Genomic DNA, 12,408 nt, shown 5'->3' with positions numbered 1-12,408 from the left:
GAATACAAATTCTTCATTAATTTAATAATATAGTTGTTTATAAAATTTGAAGTTTAAGACTTTTGAATAAACTTTATATTTATTAAAAACTTTTAGTATACTTCAAATATAGCAACAATGATTTTAAATGCAAACTGTGAAATAAAACTAATACATAATATTTTGTTAGTTAACATCAGAGAGAACAAAGTAATCTTTAAACTAGCCTTATTGTAATGACATTAATAAACTAGACTTCCAGAAAAACCTGCTATCTAACTGTATCATCCTAATCCAGCAGGGATCACTTCTGGCTGGTTTATACCTTCCAGTTGAACCCACCACTGGGCACAGCAAAAACCGATGTGTCACTTAAAACTGGGCAACCTTTTTGGATGGATGTCCAGGAGTGGCACATCACTAACGGCATATGTCGAGATTCTGGGGTTCATGGGCAATTCGATAGGTCTAGTCTACTGTGGGAGATGACTTTTGGAGTTGGTGGGGTTTGTTCCCTAACCTCAGAGGTTCTTGCTAGCCTCAACAAGGGTGTGCCACCCCTGCGTACTTTGACTGGAGAGTCTGGTTCAGAGCTGGCCTCCCCTTCTTCCGGGGAGACATGATTTTGAGATGTAGTGCCCTATATCTTCCTCATGTATCTCAATAGGAGGCGGCCCCTACTCCCTAACCTTACCCATCCTGAATATCCTGTCACTCCGGAAGCAGCGCAAAGGTTCTTACAGGACTAAGTGCAATTTATAAGCTTCTTGTTCTAAGAGAACAAAAAACATGCATTATAAAAAAGTTAGTAAGTTAGGGCTTGGCTGTTTCATGCAGTGCAACTGCCTCTGGCTATCCAAAGGGTTAATCAGGACATGATCATTTAAAAAATCCGTTCTAAGATTACTACAGTTTAAGAAATTGTGTTTCTATTACCAAGTTAAAAAAATGTGAAGTGTAAATTTATAGAGTGACCCTCTTCAAATAACATTTCATAAATACTTTAAAATTTTATAAATTAACACGTAAAACCTAAAATGTACCACATTGTAGGGATGTTGTGTAAAATACACAGCATGTGTATTACTACAGTAAAACAATTTTAAATGACATCATTTTAGTTTTATAAGTGAGCATGGCGGCCTGTCAGACAAAATATTGATAAGCGTAAATAGACCAAAGGCAACCACACTTACAGCCACTGTATCAACCTGCAACACACAACCACAATAAAGATTCTGATTGGGAATAATCAGAATGAGTTCATTTTAATTTATATGTTTTGATATCAATTGTATAATGTTTTAAATGATTTTTATTTTTATTTGATGACGACTATTCTTGTCAGTTTTTTACAAATCCACACATATGGGATTTTACAATGGATACTGTATTAATACACGCAGGAGTTTTGGTAATTGTGTACAATTATAATTGTATTATAATTACTATTATGACTGTAGGATATTATAATCACGATTACAATTGTATTGTGATTACAATCATAATTTTATAATTAGTCCGGCCAGGATTCCAGTTGCCTTCTTCTGTACTGTAGAAGTTGCCCTCTGTACCGTAAGGTAACACCCGTAAGATTATTTAAAAAATTAAAAGTGCAAAATATGCACTTTTACCAGTTGTAAGGTCATTTATTGTCTTGGTTTGTTTAACTGCATAGACACTAAAGTTAACTTCTTGCAGAGGCTCTCTATCTATCTATGGTGTCCACGCAAGTAGATCTTGCTGTCAACTTTTATACCTAGACATTTTACTTGGCTAGGAAATAGAAATAGTATTGCGGTAATCTGTTGCAACTAACAATTTATTTGTCAAATCATAGGAAATCATCGGAAAATAATTAACGATTAAAGGATAATCTTCAACACTATTTAGTAATCTTACTTTGTATTCCATCTATGAATTTCTTTTAAACCATGCTTTGTAAATAATTTTTATTCCTAATATTTTTGTTTATTATTAATCGTTAATTTAAAGTTAGTTTTATATTATTTAGTTAAATTTATGACTCGTACAAATAGCTTTTTATATGTCCCTGAACATACATTGATTCATACCATTTGTTATATAGACCTAATCTTTTTGTAAAATATTGAATAAGGTGCTGCTGACCGTAATAGTAAAATAATACCATTGCGGAAATATGAATGATCTATTCAGTAATAGTAATACTAATAAAATTTTAAAGAAAATCCCAAATTATATTGGAATGTGTTCTTTCAGTTTTTCTAAATACCTGAAACGCATAAAAACATAGAAATGACAGGTTATTTTAAATTGGGTGCTAAAACGTGTATATTTTAGGATTGAAGAGATGGGTTCGGAACAAAGCAGTCAGGCAAACCCTTCTCAAGCTTTGAGGTTAGGGCAGCTTCGACGTGGAAAATCTGTACCTGAATCAAAACGTGCGGAACAAGAAAGTATGGATACTTCACGTCCTGGCAGCATATCTCCGGGCCCGAGTGTGTGTTCCGATTCGGATCTACCTTATATATCATATACCGTCAATAGACCAATTGGTGGTAAGTAACTTAGTTTGAGATTATGCTTATGTAAACATCACATTATAACTTGGTCACTAACACGGTTATTAAGTTCCCCATTCCTGTAAGTATTATCAAAAATGATAGGCTCCAACAAACAGATCAGTAACATAGGTCTAGGCCCTACATTACCATTTAAGCTTATGACAATTAAAATACAAGTATCAATGAAGGGATGTTATTCACAGCTTTACATGCTTCCCTCCCTCCCCATTCAGAGTAAAAGTGTTTTTTAACTCTTTTAATCTGGAGACAATATGTCGTCCGTTGAGTTGCCCGCTGAAACTATGGTCAGACAATTTTATGTCACAAATTAATTATATTGGGCACGAGATATATTTCTACAATTTTTATAGTATTTTGCAGTTATCAGACAAAAAGAATTAATGTTTGTTACATTTGTATTTTGATGAAACAAAATGATTGAATTTATTGTGCTTTGTGTTGCTTTTATAATATTTTTGGTTAGTTTATTGAAATATAATAAGCAGGTAAATCATTTTTTGCCTTATTATCGCTTTTTTAAAAATATGGAGGGAATCTTTACTGTATGAATATAAAGTCAGCTGATTTATATATGTAATCAAATGTCAATAAATAAAAACATGCAACAGGAGTACGAAGCGCACGATATCTGCCAGCGGAGAGGGCCAATTATATTGTGACACGGTTAAACACAATGCCATCTGTAGCAATAAAGGGTTTTTGTTGAGTTAGTCACTGTCAGTTGTATATTCCCATATAAATTATTGAAAGCAATGTAAATTATAATCACGTTTTAATTGAAGCTTATTGAGTACCCTACTAATGTGATAGAATGTTATTTATTGAAGTTCACCTTAATGTTCTTTAACACGTTTCCCTTTACAAGTATGTGGAACAAGGCACTGACACATTCCTAAATTGTATTAGATGGTCTAAACTCGAATAACAAGCTGATTGTTACCACAGACTCGCCCAAGCTGCCTGCCAAACAGCAAGGGCAACTGAGTCGGGGGAAGTCATTGGGAGCTGCCAGTGGTCTGTTGTCTTCTCCCGGCCGAAGGGTCGGTCTCCGCAAGCCCTCGGCCACCCGTCCCGCACCCCCCTCCCCTGCCCACAATATCGTGGTAGTCAAGCCAGCTGCCACCCAGGAGACTGCTGACAAGGATGTGGACATCCTGCGTCTTCAGGTAACGTTCAAAACGCTAAGTGGTAAATCTGGCTGTCTCTGACTTGCTTAATAATAATAATAAATCTTTATTATCACAAACGTTTCATAATAATATAGCACAGCTATAAAACAGACGACATTGTCAGATATAACCTACACTAATCTTGTTTGAGTAATTCCAAACAACCAAACACACAATACAATAAGACACACAAAACAGCAATAAAACACACAATAGAACAGGGTATTAATTAACTTATCATAGGAAAGCAATATGCCACTCCATACTTGTAGACCTACGTAAAAATGTAAAAATCAACATAAACAAACAGTAATACAGTGCCTAAAATTAAAAAAATGTCATTTAAAAACTCACTTACATTATAATATGTTTTTTAAGTAACAACTCCTAATTTTAGACCTTTTTGAAACATGTTTGTCATTTTAATAAAAATATAGGAATCAAATTGGTTATATACATAGTTTTAAGCAACAGAGTGTGACGCAATTCTGTATATATACTTGTATTAATAAAGAATATTTGAATCTTGAATCTTGAACTCCTTAACATTATCTCGGAATGCACCTGAATACATTAATTCCTTAAACCTTAAAGGTAACAGAAAAATGTTTTCCCCATGTAGGATGGTTGGTGTCTTTTCCACCATTTTCAGATGATGTCTGGGATATTGAAAATTAGTTTTATACATAGTATTATGACTGTGTTTATGGTTTTATTAAAAAGGTTGTCGTAGTTAGACTGCACTGTTAATAGGGTTTTGAAAATTATTAGACTTGGTACAGTTAAAATTTTATGTCCATTAAAGATAGGCTTACAAGAAGCCTTTCAAGGTGAAAATGTCATTAGTCTTAAAAATGTCTTCTGAATTTAAAAAATGTTATCTATATCTGTTGAACCCCCAGAACTCAATACTGTACTGAGGATTGAATAAAAATAAGCATAATATATGATTACAAGTGTTTTTAAATCTATGGTATGTCTGAAAATAAGCAATTGAAAGCATGCTGAGTTTAATTTTCTTAAAATAGTTTCAATGCACTTAGTTCAATTTAAATATAAATCCAGTTTTAGCCCCAAAAATGTTGTCTTCTGTCTAATAAAAGCTTGTCTTCAACTTTATTATTGATTTGAAATGAATAATACTTTTGTGTTAATACCACCCAACTATTATTGCAGAGTATCCCGATGTTTTTGCCCATTATGCGTGGAACGCTAACTCTGCCAGCGGCTCGTGACCCTGAGGTGTTAGAACGCCTGGACCCTGGTGCGCTGTACCATCTGTGTCTGCATTATCAGAACCACCTGAATCACTGTGCTCAGCTCGTAGCTGACGATCAGGCAATCATAACTCATAGGATTAAAGAGGTCAGTGCAATAAAATATATTTGTCCAAGAGAACAAATAAAATTTAGAAACTGAATTACTAAACTCAAGCAAACCAGTTTCTGACAGAAAATTGGTAGAAGAAGATTGTTGTGATGACTGCAACATTAAAAGGCTATCATATAATAAGTGTGTATGGAAAGGAAGAACATCGGAAGGATAAAGTTTCAGTATTTTGTTATAAACAACTGTCTAGTGAGGTGGAGAATGTAAGATTAGAAAACGTTCATATTGAAATGTTTTGTGAAGTTCTGGGATGTGCTCTTTGTTTTATTTGCATGACTTTTCAAAATACATGGAAAGATAGAATAAGATGGTTATGTACGAGGTGTGAGTATTAAATAACGAGACTGATGCTGCTGCGGATCAAGGAGGCATGCGTCAACCACCAATAATCAACAGCTGTTTAGTGTGAACTTTTCTCTTTAGTATGTAGCTAGTCTCGGTTCTGTTATTGTTGGTTTTTTGTTTTTCATAAAACGGTTAGTGAAATAGTAGAGCAACGAATTATTGTGAAATTTCACTTTAAACTTGGATAAACTCCTACTGAAACTTATAATTTGCTGAAAGTAGTGTATGGTATTGAATGTATCACAAGCATGTGTTTTTGAACAGTTTAAGCGTTTTAAAGATGGCAGAGGAACGTTAAAATTTATTTGCGGCTAGGTTGCCCTTCAACTCCAAAAACTGTTGAAAATGTGGAAAAAGTCAGTAATTTGATTCGGTCTGACTATCGATTAAGTATTAGCACGATTAATGAAACTGTAAGTATTGATAAAGAGAGTGTATGGCAAATTTTACACAACAATTTTAACATGCAAAAATTGTGTGCTACAATGGTGACTAAAATTCTAACATTTGAACAACAAGAAGCACGCAAAAATGTTTTTACTGACACTTTGTACACAATTGAAAATGACCCTAATTTTTTGGAAACAATAAAACATGTGATGAAACCTGGTTTATTACTTATGGTCCGGAAACAAAGCGCCAATCCATGCATTGGAAGAGCCTAACTTCACGGAGAGCCAAAAAAGCTTGAATGAGCAAGTCAAAATATAAAGCAGTGATGATTGGTTTTTTTATCCATGGGATTGTGTATCTTCACTTGATTCCTGAACGTAAAACAATTAATCAATATTACTACCTTGAGGTACTTCTAAACTACATCAAAGAATAAAGAAAAACACCCTGAAATGTGGAAGGACAAATCATTTCTCCACCAAGACAATGCACCAGCTCATTCCACGTTATCTGTGAATTACTCTGGTAGTGTCAGATAAAGCAAGTAACATTGTCAAAGATTTAAAATTAAAGCACTTTGATTGTTTTGCTCACACAATTACAATTGCTATTACAAGATGTACTAAAAAGTCTACAAAATTTAATTAACCGAGTTAAAAGCTGCAAGATGTTCAAAAATCCTGGGACGGAGTACTAAAAAATTGGTTCAGGAAGTACGCACTCGTTGGAACTTAACATACTATGTATGATTCAAACGATTGAAGACTCAAAGGATGCTGTGAAAACAACAGTTGCCTTAATCAACAAAGATATTACAATTTGGGAAATTTGCTCTGAACTGATAACCATACTAGGACCGTTTGAGGAAGTCATCCAAAACATTAGTGGGGAACACTACTTAATGGTGGGTTGGTAGCACTGGCTACATAGTCGAGATAAGTTTTCATATCAGTCCACTAAATTTGATGATTTATATTATTTAACAGGACTCCAAGTATAATTATCTTTCCCAAATGAGTTATGTACTGTTATCCGTTGCTTACCGCAACAGCAACTAGTGCTGAACAACAACCAATCTTTGCTTTTATCAGTGAGTTGTGCGTGTGGGGAGACAACGTGGTCGGAGGCTTTGGTCGTGGTAGGCTTGTGTTTTGTGTGGCTGTGCATGCTGTGCTCTATGACTGGGAAGAAAATCTACAAGTTCTTTTCTCAAACCCTAGCCATCACCTCAAGCGGCAAGGAACGGACTTGGTTACTGGTCGTGTAGGTAATGTAACTCAAGAACAGTTAATGGAAGGGCTATCTCTGCTATTGGACTCTTAAATTATCAAAATCAGCTATTAAGGATGACCTTGTAATTTGATCAAATAAGGTTAGTGTTTTGGAAGAGAAGAACAAAGCCCTTCTCAGAGTAGTGATAATTTTAAAGTGAGAGAGTAACGTTATGACGGACAAGCTGGTAGACTTAAAGTGAAGATCCAGGTGAAATAATTTAATTTTTAAAGGACTAAAATTTCATCAGAATTCTGATTATAAACATATTGTCAGGAAGTTTTGTGTGAACACGTTTGGGAGTGGTGATTGGTTGTGGGTGAAAAGGCCTCATCAGCTAGGCTGAGACTGCAGCACTATTATTGCTCATATACCAGAAGACGAGGATATCAAGTACATAGTGTTGTAGGTGAGAACTCTGAAGAGCACGGATTCGTCGTCCACAGAGATTTTCCTCGTGAAATTTGAGGAAAATAGGCTAAGTTAGTTGCTGTGCGGGCAGAGGTCAAGAGAGTCTGTGAACTGTGCCGAATACCTTTGACCACCTCACCATCGAGAAAGTGCGTTTCACCTGGGAAGAGGGAAGATTGATGGCGGGACATGATAATGGTGGTGCTGGATTATGCCTTCTCCAATTTCCTGGGAAGGCTGCAAGAGAAGCAGCGTCAAGCTGGAACTCTCGCACCAGTAGCAACAGGAGGAACAGAGAGCCAGGGGTGACAGCAGTCAATACTGGAGGGTGGAATAAGTGTGACCAACGCAGGCAGCGGACAGTGAGGAGGTCACACCAATTCCATACTCTGGACGAAGCAGCAGGTCAACGTTAGTGCAGATGAATTCGGTGGAACAACAGAAGAATGAAAAATGTTAGTTTTTATGTATGTGGTCTAAAAAATAAGGTGAGTGATGTTAGATGTAATGAAATGATTACTAATTACGATATAATTATATATTTGGAAACTTTCTTAACAGAACATGTCATAGATTTTATCACAAAACATTAAAAAAATTATAGAAAAAAAATGTTCTAACTGATCATTATGATGACACAGGTGCGAGTGTCTGATATAAAGGAGGTATAACAGAGAGTTTTGATACTAAAATAGGCCTAAGGCAAGACTGTATTCTCAGCCCCTTAATTGTTTTGCTGTTTGGGAATGATTTGCTCGAAGTGGTGGAGGGGGATGTAGCTTTTGGGGTATAAGGGTTAATACACTCATGTACGCTGGTGACATAGTACTCTTATCTCCTTCCACTGCAGGTCTACAACATATGATTAACAGACTAGAACATTATTGCGAAGTTTGAGAGAGAGAATTTACTTTATTGCAAAGCATACATTGAGCTACATTAAATGTAAACATCAACTGTATATGAATAGCGTCAATATCTATAAAAGTCTAAAAGTAATATTTCCAGTTAGTTGCTTTTTAAGCCTTTTTCTGCTAATTGTTTGAGAATAATTCTCCAATTGAGTATAGAGCTTTATTTGTAAAATATTTCTTAACTTCACTATCAAACTTTTTGCTGTTGTAATCTTTTATTTCTTTGGGTAAAGAGTTAAAACATTTTCCCCCCATATATTCTGTTTTCACTTCATAGAATGTCAAGTTATTTTTGTCAGTGCTGATTTTATTATGTGTATGGTAGTCATGTATTACTGTTTACAATATTGTATAATTACTTTTAACATATTTAATGACCTCTGTAACATAAAGACTATAAATTTTGGAATTTTGAGCTCACTAAACAGCTTGGAATTTGAAAATAAAGTTAGCCAAATCTAACATATTGTTTTTTTGGAAATTGTGGTAAATTTAAATCTAACGACAATTAGACCCTCAAAAAGGAACGTATTAGAGTCGTCGTTGCATTCAAGTACTCGGGTATGCTTTTTACAAGTTCCCTATCTTGGAGACTGCATTTTTGAGAAAAATTGACCATGGCTAAGTTTGCAATCAATCCGATTTGTTGAAATTTGATTCCTTCTAATAAAGCCCACACTGAGTGCAAAGATTATATCCTTTAATTCTATTATTAGATCCATGATTTGCTACAGGTCTTTACAGATGCAATAAAATCTGTTCAGAAAACATCCATAAAAAAAGTTACATTACTATGTTTTGTACTTAGAAACAAATTTTGAAAAATTTTTAACATACACCCAAAAAATTAAGTCTAGCTACATTTGTAAAATTTAAACAAACCCATTTAGCCTACATTTTAGCCCAGTGAAGAGTTTTTAAAAACATCTACCGGTGTAAACAACGGAAATTGTTGGGTGAAGAGTGAGGAGTGGAAGTGGGTTTCAAGACTGATAACGTGGGCTATCTAGACAACCAGCTGTTATAGACGCTCAGTGGCGGGTAGATGATGCACTCTGTGCTCAACCACTCTCAGTACTTGACCTTGGATCTGAACCTCGGTGACGGGATTGTCTTTACTGATGGATATGGTATCCCAACTATTTCGTGGGTTACCATAGCTAAGGCAGAACTAGTTAACCTAAATTACAAACCATGGCTATCAGAAAATAACTTTAACTGTTCTTTATGTAACCTAAATAAAGCTGGATCCTGTCTTTCATTTTGTATCAGTTTGTACAATTTTGAGAGGATAAGAAAATACTTTTCCGGTAAATCAACATTAAACCAAAATGATCACATGTATTATATTGAAATGGTAGGATTTGGCGGGTATTGGGGGTTTCATGAGTGCAGTGCGTAAGTATAGATGGTCATTAATACAAGAATTCAATTTTTAAACTCTGAGTTGAGGAAAAAACAAAAAATAACAAGTACGTTAAGTACACCAATATATGTCTCCTTCAGTTATTACCTTGTTTTTTCGTCTATGTGTACTGTAATTTTGTTTTAATTTTAATGTGGTTACAGTGTTATAATAGTATGTGTATGAGTGGATATGAGTGTGTGTGTGTGTGTGTGCGCGCGCGTGCGTGCGTACGTGCTTGCGTGTGTGTGTGTGTGTGTTTGTTTGTTTGTCTGTAAGCACATTATTCAATGACAGAGTGTAATAAAAGTAAATTAATATTTGGTTTTATTTTATTTAGGTTAAAGATTTTTACTATTTGAACTGTTGTGTTTAACAAGTTTTTTATCTTTCAAACTGGTAAGTGCTGTTCTATTCATTGTTTAAAAGGTTTTCTTTAACAATGTGTGCAGTTTGAAATTATAAAGCTAAATGAATGTAGGTAAGACTTGGGAGTCGTGGGAAATGTGAGCCAGTGCGTTTATACCATATGTTTATATGGTGTTTACAAATTATTTTTACCACTTCAACTTAAGTTTTGCTTTTTTATTATTAACGAATGAGATGCAGTCAATTTGCAATGAAATGCAAAAAGAAAATGTTCATCTAATCACGAAAAGTATTGTCGAAGAACTAATCAAAGGACGCAAAATGAGACCTGGAAACACTCAATTGAGTAAGACCCCACACTCTCTCTCTGCCCACTTTATTGAACCCCCATTTTAAGTTAGCAGTGTTACAAATAAGCAAGCAGCCGAGAGTGTAAAAAGTCTATGCATCAGTATATGGCTGTAAACACATTTCGTTCGTACAATTATTTCATTAATTTTTCTAATAAATTATTTGTTTCAAGCTATTACAAATGTTATGGCTCACCATTTTTATTTACATGAATATTATTTACAGTCTTATTTAAGGCATGTATTTTATTACAGGCACGAAAACATCAGCTGCTTATCAATCATGGTAATGAACCAATTTTTAGATGAAGAGTGACGAAATCCTCTCTTCTGGTGGAGAGAAAAACACCATATGTATTTTGTTCAGCTGAGTTAAAGTGTATTATTTCTTGTTAACTGATGGAAACATATTGAATCTTGCAAGTTCCTTTCCACAAAATATTACTTTATCACATTTTTATTTGCAACTGTTTGTCAACGTTGTCAACAGCAATGTATGTTTATTTTATAAATTGACAAATTAACTCATGTAAACTAATGTGATTTCCATGTTGGGTATAAGTGTATTATTTTTTGTTAAGTGATGAAGAGTGACGAAATTCTCTCCTCTGGTGGAAAGAAAAACACCATATGTATTTTGTTCAGCTGAGATTAAGTGTATTATTTCTTGGTAACTGATGGAAACGTTTGAATCTTGCAAGTTCCTTTCCACAAAATATTACTTTATCACATTTTTATTTGCCACTGTTTGTCAACGTTGTCAACAGCAATGTATGTTTATTTTATAAATGAACAAATTAACTCATGTAAACTAATGTAATTTCCATGTTGGATTTAAGTGTATTATTTCTTGTTAACCCATTGCGGATCACTGACGAGCTGGGCTCGTCACGCAGCAGCCGGGCCTAATGAGCTCAGGTCGCAAAAGCGGTCTGCTTTTAAATTTCCCTCCAAATAGTTCTTTTAATGTCTGATAGATCGGGCGATCGTCTTCACTTGTCTACTAAGAGTGTTTAACAACGGTCTACGTTTAGAGTTTTCAAATGTTTTATAAATATCCTACAGATCGCAGTTGAATGTCGAAGTTGAAAAATCATTCATATGAGTTTACTCTCTGCTTTTTAGCGCTTCTGATTGGGTGTTTTTCCTCAGTTGTTATTATAATACTTTTGAGGTTAGTGACACAACTAAACGACGCAGACGTACATGTTGGTGGGTTTAGTCTAGACAATGGCCCGGATGTTGCAATCGATTCGCCCGAGCCGCTTTATTTAGACTATGATTCATAAAGCCTGCCACGCCGTAACCTTGCTCGCGTGATATCGTCCTACATCACGGATACCCCAGCAGGCCCATGTTCCATCTGAACGAATACCTTTGCAGCTGAATTTTCTAGTATACAATAGCGAGCGATACGATGTGGCGCACCATTGCTGTTTGTGCGGCCGCTGACCGTGAATTAATTCGCGCCCGCTGGGTGCCCGCGCGCCAAAACAATACGATCCGCAATGGGTTAAGTGATGTAAATGATGAAGAGTGACGAAATTCTCTCCTCTGGTGGAAAGAAAAACACCATATGTATTTTGTTCAGCTGAGTTAAAGTGTATTATTTCTTGTTAACTGATGGAAACATATTGAATCTTGCAAGTTCCTTTCCACAAAATATTACTTTATCACATATTTGCCACGGTTTGTCAACGGTAATATATATATGTTTATTTTATAAATTGACAAATTAACTCATGTAAACTAATATGATTTCCATGTTGGGTATAAGTGTATTATTTTTTTGTTAAGTGATGTAAATGATGAAGAGTGACGAAATTCTCTCCTCTGTTGGAAAGA

General features: G+C 35.0%; 1 protein-coding gene across 8 annotated transcripts in view; it reads left to right on the top strand.

The window, feature by feature from the left end:
- The window catches only part of LOC124369953 (BLOC-1-related complex subunit 5), a 31,935-nt gene that overhangs the window by 16,668 nt on the left and 2,859 nt on the right, over nt 1–12,408 (top strand). For 7 of the 8 annotated variants that reach the window (XM_046828169.1, XM_046828168.1, XM_046828171.1 and 4 more), the window contains 3 exons: nt 2,302–2,519; nt 3,492–3,712; nt 4,892–5,080. In XM_046828169.1, coding sequence (XP_046684125.1) covers nt 2,312–2,519; nt 3,492–3,712; nt 4,892–5,080 — 618 coding nt within the window. In that variant the 5' untranslated portion in view covers nt 2,302–2,311. Of the gene's footprint in view, nt 1–2,301; nt 2,520–3,491; nt 3,713–4,891; nt 5,081–10,818; nt 11,477–12,408 lie in introns of those variants that run through there. The other variant, XM_046828174.1, reaches the window with a different exon arrangement.

This window comes from Homalodisca vitripennis, chromosome X (assembly GCF_021130785.1).
Source record: "Homalodisca vitripennis isolate AUS2020 chromosome X, UT_GWSS_2.1, whole genome shotgun sequence".
Lineage (NCBI taxonomy): Eukaryota > Metazoa > Arthropoda > Insecta > Hemiptera > Cicadellidae > Homalodisca > Homalodisca vitripennis.
This window is presented reverse-complemented; position numbering and strand designations above follow the sequence as displayed.